Consider the following 11,469-nt stretch of genomic DNA (forward strand, 5'->3'; position numbering starts at 1 on the left):
TGAGTGATGGCATTCTGTGTCATCCCAAGCAGCAGACCCACACCCAAAGTAGACCCCTGCATTTCGCCAATGTCTTTTTTTGCCATGACAACTCTCCAAAAAATAAAGTTTTATAAAATCAATGACAAAACGAGCATTGACAAATCCAGAAGGCTGGCAGCTAAAGCTAACAAATTTGACTTTGCCAATGGTTGTTTAAATTTTCATTCGGAAAGAATGATTAACAGTGCAAGTGAAAGTGTGTGTCCTGTTGCCTTCTAGGGAGTCCGTTACATAATCTGACCACCCGGTGCACGAATCAGGCGTTGAGAACAGCAAATGAATGCTTATGTTGCAAAAGTGGATATACAGTACACCAGTCTTCCCCTAAAGCCAAACGTTGTTTCTTTAGAGCAACTGGAGCAAAAGCACTGCGCACCTGTGCAGTAAAAGCAGATGCAAGCAATAACACTGACTTTAACTCAAAAGCGCTGCATAAACCCATGAATTCTCAGGGCCCCTGCAACAAAGGTTCTATCTTGATCCGTCTAAGTGCCTCTGGGAGGGTGGCGCACTGTATGTTGTTTAAGTAGATTTTGTTTGTGCCGCTAAAAGTGGAGAAAGGTTAGTGAAAGGGTGTTGTGTTATGAGTACCTCCTCATGTTAATGAGATCCATCTTTAAACTGATATGTCGCATGTAGGAAATAGGCAGCTACTGTTTGTAGTATGAGTCTTATATAAGGTTACCAAGCCACATTGTGCACCAATGTGCTCTGCGCACGTCTTAGATTAACAGGTGTTTCTTTATTCAGGTTGCCATGCAGCTTGGCAAAGATTGAACCTTTAGCCCCCTTTCTGTTTCTAGTTTCAGCTATGTTTTTCTTCAAGAAGTCTTTACACTAGGGGTACAGTGGCATGTATTATTGGATAAAAAAAATGTGCCTTCTCAGAGTTCGTTAACTTCTAGAAGTTGGGCTGCATTTTTAGGGTCGAGCCTGCGACCCTTATGCGCATGTGGCCACTTGCGAGACTCTGTTGTGTACATTAAAGCGCTTGGAGCCCGTCTGTCACTTACCATCTGTTGGCTTGCTTAGCTTTCTGCTTTACAACCTCATAATTTGTCACTGCAAGCCTGGCATAATTTCCCTTCCTTTCTGTGGAGCAAGGACCAAGCACTGATTGATTCAACTTGATCAGTGCCCGTCCACTACTTCCAACGTGATTGAGGTGTTATTTTGTTCTTTTTAATTTCTACTGCCCTGCAAATAGAAGGCTTGTGACTGTCAACAACATGCCCAGCAGTACAAACAAAATTGCAAAGTTTTATTTTTTATAGATAACTTTCTTTTATTTTGCCAAGTGGTCTTTTCTCACTTTGCACTCATGTTTTCTTTTGTTTTTGCTTCTTGCCACTGTCCCCAAAAGATGCAGGTTATCTTGTTCTAGGTATTGCAAAGCAACATTGTTTCTTTATTATGTGTAATTTGTGAAATTATGCTGTAACACATAATCGTGCAGTACTCCCCAATCCACCACACTCCACTCCACCCCACTACAGCCCACCCCAATCAATCCCTTCATCCCACACCAATCCACCCCTAATCCAATCCACTTCAACCGACTTCACTCCAATCCTCCTAATACACCCCAATCTAATCTGCCCCACTCCAGTTCGTCCCACTCCAATCCAAAACAATCTACACCACTTCAAAACAATCTGTCCAACTCCAATCCACAACAATCTGCCCTATTCCAGTTTGCGCCACTCCAAGCCAAAACAGTCTGCCCCACTCCAATCTACCCTACTCCTATACAAAGCAATATGTCCCACTCCCATCCACCCCACTACAATCTGCCCCACTACAATCAAAAACAACAGGCCCAACTCCCATCAAAAACAATCTTCCCAATTTCAATCTGCCCCCCTCCAATCCAAAACAATCTGCCCCACTGCAATCTGCTGCACTACAATCCAAATCAATTTGTCCCACTACAATCCAAAACAATGTGCCCCACTCCAATTCAAAACAATCTGCCCTACTCCAAGTCATCTCACTACAATGTACCCCACTTTAATCCAAAACAACCTGCCCAACTGCAATCCAAAACAATCTGCCTCTCTCCAATCCAAAACAATATGCTTCACTCCAATCCACCCCACTCCATCCACCCTAATACAATCTGCCCCACTCCAATCCAAAACAATCTGCCCCCTCCAATCCAAAACGACCTATCCCACTCCAAACCACCCCAATCCAGTCCATTTCAATTTTCAACACTTTAATCCAAAACAATCTGCCAACTCCAACCTGCCCCACATCAATCCAAAACAATCTTTCCCACTCCAGTTCACCCCACTCCAATCCAAACCACCCCAGTCCATCCCAATTCACCTCACTCCAATCCACCACAATCCACCTGCTACAATCCATTGCACCCTATACCAATCCACCCCACACCAATCCAATCCACTCCACCCCAGTCCAATCTACCCCACTCTAATCCAATAAACCTCCCCCAATCTAATCCACCCTACTTTTGCTCACCACAATCCACTTCAGTCCAATCCAACCCACTCCAGTCCAAACCACCCCACCCCACTCCAATCCAACCCAATCCATCGCACCCCACTCAAATCCAGCCCACCCTACTCTAGTAACACTCACACCACTCCAGTCAAACCAATCCACCCACTCCAATCCACCTCACTCCAGTCAAGTCCACTGCAACCCAATCCACTTGACTCCAATCCAATCCACTTTAATCCATCCCACTACAGTCATATCTAGTTCACATTAATCTACCCTAGTCCAGTCCAATCTACCCCACTCCAATTCACCCCATTCCAGTTCACCCCACCCCACTCCAATCCACCCCACCGCAATGTAGTCCACCCACTCCAATCCACCCCATTCCAGTCCACCCCAATCCAATCTACCTCAATCCAGTCCACCCCACTCCATTCCAATCCACCCCTAATCAACCCCGCCCAGCTCCAATCTACCCCACTCACTCCAATCCTCCACACTCTACTCTAATCCACCCCACCCTATCCCAATCCAATTCACCCCATCCCAGTTCATTCCACCCCACTCCACTCCAATCCAATCCAATCCACCCCACTCCAATCCAATCCACCCTACTCCAATCCACCCCTCCCAATCCAGTGAATCCAATCTACCCCAATCCAATCCACCACACCCCAGCCCTATCACTCTAATCCAAACCGCCCCCAATCAAATCTAATACAATCCACCCCACTTCACTCAATCCACCTCACTCTACCCCAATCCACCCTACTCCACTCAATCCACCCCACTCGCTCCAACCTTCCACACTCTACTCCAATCTACCCCACTCTATCCCAATCCAATTCACCCCATCCGAGTCCACCCCAGTCCACCGACTACAATCCAATCCATGCACCCCAAACCAACCCACCCCACCCTAATCCAATCCACCCCTCCCAATCCAGTGAATCCAATCTACCCCAGTCAAATCCACCACACCCCGTCCCTCTCACTTTAATCCAAACCGCCCACCCCAATCAAATCTAATCCAATCCACCCCACTCAAGCCACTTCACTCTATCCCAATCCACCCCACTCCACTCAATCCACCCCATTCTACTCCAGTCCAACCTACCCAGTACCTCAATCCACTCCAACCCACTCCACCCTATTCCACTCCACTCTACTCTATGACACATTCTGCCATTGAACCACTGAACTCTACTCCCCTCTATAACACTCTTCTCCCCCTACTCCACTCTATGACACTCCAACAAATCAACTCTATGACACTCTACTCCCCCACTCGACTCTGACACTCAACACCATTACCGTTTAGCCATGCTAGACAGCAGCCACACTGGTGTACACATTGCCAAAGCCAATAGCTCTGGAATAGGGGGTAACCTGTTGGCTTTGCCAATGTTTGTTCCATACTTGTTGTGACAGGAATTACCCTAGTTCCTGAGTTAGACAATCACAGAAATATATACTATATTGAGTGCTACATTTTAATAATTTTTCTTAGGAGCCTGCCACTGGCGTTGCTAGATGTCCTGCTTGCTGAATGTGACAGCTGCAATTATTGATTCTTCCTCCTTGCTTTTTTCCATCACTCTAAAATTCCTCTCACTTTAACTCACTCTTGCAGGTTTTTTTTTCACTCCTACTTTCTCTCTTTTTCACTATTGCCATTTTTACTTCCTCCTCTTTTCTCCCTTTTCTCCCCTTCTCTCTCATGCTATGGGTCTAAATTTTATGATAAAAAATAAGTTCAGGACTCCAAAAATGAGGGCCACTCCTAACACAAATTAATCACTGCCATTATCACAAGTATCCAACCATCCATCCCATCCATGTTTGAACGGCCCAGTTTGACCTTTAGCTATGCTGTGGCGTTTGGGGTTTTCCCGCCTTTTCGGAACTTTACAAAGAAATCCACACTAGGCAGTATGTTAAACGAAAACCGGGAGCTATAATTACATCGCAGTCCTACAGTCATCGTCATCTGGTACCAGCAACTGCTGACAGGTCTCATACCCTGCGTATCACTGAAATGGCAGCAGTCAAGTGTGGGCAGCCCACAATAGAAACAGCGGCACTTTATCTCTCTGTGTACCAGCAGATTGTCTCAGAGAGCATCTATGCTGCGCCCTCAGACTGCCAGCGAAGCCTGCACTCAGATCCCTGCGCCCGGGGTTGTGTTACTGGCTGGGCGTCAGCAAAGCAGCCGCACAACAGTTATGTCCTCCCTGCCCGCCTTACCTGCCCTCACCCCTGCCACCGCACGAGGTCCTACACATTTGGAGTTGGGGAATGCACCCTGTGTATGTTCAGCCCTGCGGCTGTCTGGCTACCCCGAGAGATTACGTGCCCCCTCCATGGCAACTAAATCCTGCCCCACTAGGCTGCCAAGAAACGGGAATGCAGAACTCCCGCCGGGAAGCTATTTTTGAACAAGTGTGTCACCTTAACATTTTAAAACAATGTTCAGGGTGCACAATATGAGCCAGGCATGAAATCCTGAAGGTATTTTTTGAAGGCCATTAGTTTCCATTAAAGGGAGTATTGTACGTGGCTAGGACAAAACAATCGCAAAGCAATAGCGAATTACAAAAATAAATAAGTCCTCCCTAGTAATGTGAAGCAGAGTAGTTCATGAAAGTGTACACACCTCACAACATATTGACACCCCAAAGATTCATGGTGTTTGGAACAGCAAAGCAGGACCTATTTTTGACTGTACATAAAGGATTAGCAAGTATATCTGATAAATACCGTATCTATGGTAAAGACTTCGCTTTGAAAGACCATGGATAGTACTTAAATCTATTTTACAATAAATAACTCTTTTTATTGAACATATTGACTGCTATAAAACTGTGAGGGTGTTAGATTGATTGGTACTGCTGGGCCACATTCATCTCGGTGAGCATCTGCTCAGAAAGAAGATTGGTGGGAAGGGTGCTAACCCTACAGGGATTCTGAAAGGACATTTATTGTATAAACCCATTATAAGACGGACAAGTGATAAGTCCTCCTACCTTCACTTATCGAGAAAACTGAGGTGTTACCAGTGTGCCCATGCCAACATAGATCATGCAGATAATTCCGGAAGTTTATCAATGTTTTGGTTGTGTGATTTAATTGAGCGGTAAATGGTATGGAGACGTGTTGCGTGTTTCAAAGAGGTCCAATACATGTACAGCAACAGAGGGAGAACGCGAGGCCACAGGGGCCACCATGATCGGAATCCCTCCCCCGGGGTACAGAGCTAGCTTCATAGTAATTGACCCAAACCTCCAACAACTCTATCTTTGTCATCTCTGAACACGTACCACATTTTATTGGCAATCTGTGAATGTATAGTACCTGCAATATCACAAGCGTGTGTGTTGCGCGCTTGACATTTATGTATCTGGGTGTAAAACTGGGTTTTGTTAAATTCAGGTAGTTTGAACTCAGTATTAATTTGCCAATAATGTTTACGTATTCTTTCAACTTCTAATCTTGCTAGTGCTGCAAATTCGGTGATGTGGGTTCTCTGAAAACTGTATATATTACAGATTCTCGCCTGCCCTGACCACTAGAGACGCTCTATCATTAGCAGGCCCCGCTCGCTTGCAGATGGTGTGTGGGCCGAGCTCACCTTCCTCTGTTGCTTCTCCCAGGCTGGGTCCAGGAGCATATCCCTGTCCCACTCATCCTCTTGGTTCATGTACTCTTCCTCTTCGTACACATAGTTGTACTGCGCGTTTATCTCTGTTTGGTTCATCATGCTGCCGCAGCCAGGTGCCCCTGTGCTAGTGCTCTCTCTGTGAGCGCTTCTTTTCTGCCCTGGCGGTGAGTGACACTGACTGAGGAGACACGCAGTTTCTTTCGGTGGGGCAGGCGGCCGTGCCTTGTGTTCGCCTCTTCTCCTCACTCGGTGGCCTGCAGGTGAGAGAGTCGCACCTGTTGTGCTGCGTGGATTGCGCGCCTTTTTGTGACCTCTGCTCTCGCCCGCTCCCTCCTGGACTTGCCGGTGGCTGATCCCTCCAGAGAAGCTCCGACTGGGGCAGGCAGCTGCCTATTATCCTCCGGGGTCATGTGACTGGCATGGCACGCTTCTCCAGGATTAATAGTGGCAGGCTCTTTTCAAAGCCTGGGCAAAACGAGAACACCCGGCCCTCGCCAGCACCTTCCCCTCTCAGAGGTTATTTTTGAACACATGTATCACTGGAGCATTTTCAAACAATGTGCAGGCCGCACAATGCATGGCACCAAAGCCTAAAGACATGCGTTCGCTGGCTGCTAGTTTTCCACTGCAGGAGCTTCTAGCCTTACTGGAAATAAAAGTTCAAAGACTCAAATGTAGATTATTAAACTACCATATGGTGCTCTCAGAGAGAACCCTGGAGCTTAGGTTAGAGATTGCAAGTCACAGGATTCTTGCATTTTCCAGCACCTTGTCAACGAATCCCCTATCTCTATAGCTGGAGATGTTCTGAACATTTGGAGTAATCTTACAAAGGTGTCACCTGGCTTGTTTTGAAGAGATTCTTTTTGAATTTTGGGTGGAACCTTCATTGATCAGAAGAATTTCAGATGTTTCATTAGAGATCATTGTACCCCGGCTATTAAATATTGATCTAAATAAGGAATGATGCAAGGAATGAATAAGAGAGATCCAAGGGCCCTGCGCGCAAGGAGCTTTCTGGTCGTGGCATGTGTTTCTATAAAGTTAGGATGATGATCTTGGACAGTGAGACCCAAACCAGCTTCACACTAAATACTGGCTGCTTCCACCACCATACTGTTTATGGTTTCAGTGAGCCGGTAAGGTCACGCACCTCCAATAGAAAAAAAACACACTGCAAAATGGGTTTCAATATAGCAAGTAAACTTAATGAAATCATCGGTCCTGGGAAAAACAATGCCCTAGTGCACGTGCTGACCCTTACATCCTTACATTAAGAGCACCTAAAATCCAGATACAGGAACATTATCGTAACATACAAAAAAATGACACAAAACTCCCTTTGGTTGAACATTTTGTAAAATGTCACCCCCCCCCACACGATCATTTACATTTAGTGGCCTGATGGAATTGAAACCACACCCGCGGGGTGGCAAACTTGAACTTCAGCTACGACGGAATGAAAGCCGACTCATTATTCGCTATGATACTGTACGGCAAGGTCTCAATAAGGATCCTGAGTGGCACTAATGGCTTCATTAGAAAAGCCTGATTAATATCGCTTGATGAACTTTACATCTATATTTACACTTACATTGTTCCGCTAGATTTAATTCTGTATTAGGTCTAAGCATATCATTTTGTTTTGAAGAATTGTTATTATCTCAAGGGACCTAATTTACTATTCATGTTCAAAACTGACTAATTATATATAGGTTTACACCTATTTATTCATCACCTGTCATTCATGTCCATGTCATTTCCGTACTTCAAAAGGTTACTGCTGAAAGTAGGCTATTTAAAATCATTCTTATTATGTATGAGGATATTTTGTTTCTTTCTCCTTTTACTTCTTAGCTATCTGTATCAGCAGTGAGGGTATTTGTTCTTCCTTTTTTCTTCTTCTTCTCCATTTTCATAGTTTACCTTGAATATATCAAGGCTACACCCAACCCTTTATACATCACCACAGACAGTGACCTTATACATATAATCAAACCCAAGGTCCACTTAGCCGAATATCATTGTCCCCCAATCCCACCTCTATTATTAGTACAAATATCAGGATCATTTTCTTAGGAACTTTTTTCCATACATATGATAATTTTATATTCAGTAAATCCATAAGTGACCTTTTTCTAATTTCACTGGCCACAAGCACCTATTTACATAAAACACACAACATGGCCGACGGTCTAGCCATGCCTTGTATCTGTACATTTAACACTATTGTAAATTTATCTTCAGTATTTTACTAGCTACATTTTTACTTTGTGCATAATTCGTATACAGATTCATTCTTTTCTTAAAAAAACAAAATGAACAACTTAGAACGTACAATACATGCTCGGCATGTATTAATGGCAATATGCCCATTTGCGCTTTTTGCCGGTTTCAATGTGGCGCCCCACCAACACTTCAGTTTCCTTACATCTTATGCTGAAAATGAAAGTAGGACTCAGCCGCATTTCCTAATTAAATACCATGACATGTTCGCTCGCGTCTCTAGACGCATCCGACATGGCGCCCGACCAACACGCGGCTTCTCCAATCGGTGTTTATTTTCCTGACTTTATTTGCTGAATTCGGGTGAGTTATAGGAGATTTTCTGATATGGCTAGACTTGTAATCCATCATCTGCGGACTTTTATAGAACTTTATAAATCATTTTTATGATCCCTAAAATTGCCATTAACAGACAACCCTATTGATAAACTTTGTTGATATCGAAGACTAGGGATTTACATCACATTGCCAGACAAACCTCTCCTATAATATGATCGTTACTCCTCCTACCATTGCATTTTTGGTAAATTTAAACTATATTCAAGATACCTCTGAATATTGCTTATACCCTTACAACCACCTTATAGTGCATATTGTCATTCAAATCATTAAAGTGCCATTCTCCTTCTGCAATGTTTATAGCATTTAACTGATATATGTCATTTATCCTTGTTATATTTTTGTATTTAGACCATCCATATTCCTATTATGAAAAATTTGAAATGAATATTTCCATTGTATGATTTTTCTCTGTTTGTTTGTACAATCTTATAAAGGAGTGCATGATTGACTAACTCTCTGGGACCATCTGGACACCCTGGCTCGTCCACCTACATATTATATTATATTATGTTGTGCCAGTACCGCTCTAACCCCTACATCTCTTCACTGTTTCTATGGTCCTCTAACCCCACTTTTGGTACAGGTTTTCTTGACACTTGTTCAGTCTTGACTTATACGGATGGGATTACAGTAAATAATACTCTGTTGCCTTTTTCAATGGTTTTCCTGATTAGATTATGGGACTATTCATTCACTGGGCTTACATTTAGGTTTTCTCTTCCGCTCACAATTTCACTACCTTTGCCTAGTCTATTTAGCACTGATGGGTGCAAGCCCTACATGACCTCACTAGTCTTTTATTTTATAATACTTGGAAGGTTACTCTTAATACCGGACTTGCGCACTCGCCATCACTTGCAGCCTTGAGAAAGCCCTAGGTGAACACGCCACAAGGGGCGAAACATGTGTCGGCTGTTTTCTTCGTGCAACTTTCAAGATTTTTCCAATATTGGATATCAACGATTGTACATGAATTATAGACTGTTTCCTTCTCTTGCAACTTTCAAAATTACTCCTTTGTTGGGAATGAACTACTGCACATGAACTACCTTAAGGCAATTTTTTCTGCACTTTTCATGATGGAAATCAATAAATGTACTTGAATCACAACACGTGGAGTTGATGAATTACTGACTGCTTGCAACTTGCAATATGCAAATTTAATTTTCCAACATTAATCAAGTGGGTTCTCAATTCTAGTTTCAACAAATGAACAAGGACAGGAGGGTTTCCTGAGCTAGGAAAAGGATCCTTAGTGTCCACCAAAGTTGGCTTCACATAGAGCAATGAACAGCTGTTGGACTGTGCGTGCTTCTGGCATTGTTCCACTGTTAAAAGGACCTTCTCAGCACAGTCACTCAGAGTTTCTGGTTTTGACACATTCAAAAGCCCTTTAAGTATGGTGAAGTCATTTCTCTACTATGGAACAACCCAATTGTTGTAAGCTGTTGTTGTTCTTCACCCCCAATACATATAGATGTATATATATATGTGCATACATATATGGATATATAAAGGAACTATCCAAATATAAACAAAATTAATGAAGAAGAGCAATGGATGTGAGAGGGGTAGTTTACTGCCACTTGCTGTGTCTGGATGCCTGCCCTGCAGGACATTTTAAAATTAAAAGAGGCAGTAAGAATATTGCAAAAGCGCATTGGCACCGTGTTTATCTTTATTGGAGACTGCAGTGCTTTTGAAAAGTACTTTACTGTAATTGAAGATGTTTAGCACTGGAGTCCAAATTGATATTTGACTATGGTTTCAAGGTGCATTTTGGGAAAGGTATGCCCAGTAAGATTGCAGACCCACTGAGAAATCTGCCTATAAGAGCATGGGGCTCCTTTGGACTGCCGTTCACCTGTGATCAAGGCTAAGAGCCGAAATGTGCTAGGAGAATGAAGGATGCTGCCGTTTTTTTGATGTGGAATAAAAGCACTTGGTGATTCAGACACTGTATATATATTCACCAAAAAATCCAAAGGTTACAGGGACGTTATAGTTAGGTTCTTAATTTACTCGTACAAAATCATAGAAATTCAGCAGTTATAGTTAGAGTTCTTTCGAGTAACTATAACTTGCATCTTTGCCATGCAGTTTTCTTATCAATAATTTTAGTGCAAATGTTGCAGTGATAATATCAAAGATGCCATAGAAGATGCCATCAATGATATAATATGTGGAGTAATTAGCTGTGCATGGCGAAGGCGCGAGTTATAGCTACTGCAGGGCACAAGTTATAGGGCCAGATGCAGCAAAGGTTTTTACCCATTCTGTGTCTATGGGAAAAAGTGTTTGTACATATGGCCCATAGTTACTTAAAATACTTTTAGCTATTACTGTTGAATTTCTATGGTTTTGTACAAGAAAATTCAGAGCCTAACTATAACAAACTTGTGACCTTTGTTGTTTCAGTGAATTTCTATGTTTTTTTTAACGTAAAGTAATTTTAATTACTGTATGTTATTCCAACCTCGGCCCGCAAGGCCAGGCCTTGCAGCCAAGCCCATATGACCAACCACGCACAACCCACGGCCTTTGGCAGTGCGTAGCGCAGGCTGGTCACAGGGCCTGTCTGTCTCAGTGGATCTGTGAGTGGGTGCCTGAGTGTCTGAGTGGGTCTGAGTGGGTGCATGAGTGGGTGTGTAAGTGGGCACATGAGTCTCTGA

At 43.4% G+C, this 11,469-nt stretch overlaps 1 protein-coding gene across 1 annotated transcript in view; it reads right to left on the reverse strand.

Moving 5' to 3' along the window:
* ACTN2 (actinin alpha 2) overlaps nt 1-6,554 on the reverse strand; it is a 274,880-nt gene extending 268,326 nt beyond the window's left edge. Inside the window, exon 1 of the mRNA XM_069234482.1 lies at nt 6,140-6,554. Coding sequence (XP_069090583.1) covers nt 6,140-6,268 — 129 coding nt within the window. The 5' untranslated portion in view covers nt 6,269-6,554. The remainder of the gene's footprint in view (nt 1-6,139) is intronic.
* Between the last annotated feature and the right edge of the window lie 4,915 nt (nt 6,555-11,469).

This window comes from Pleurodeles waltl, chromosome 5, assembly GCF_031143425.1.
Source record: "Pleurodeles waltl isolate 20211129_DDA chromosome 5, aPleWal1.hap1.20221129, whole genome shotgun sequence".
Lineage (NCBI taxonomy): Eukaryota > Metazoa > Chordata > Amphibia > Caudata > Salamandridae > Pleurodeles > Pleurodeles waltl.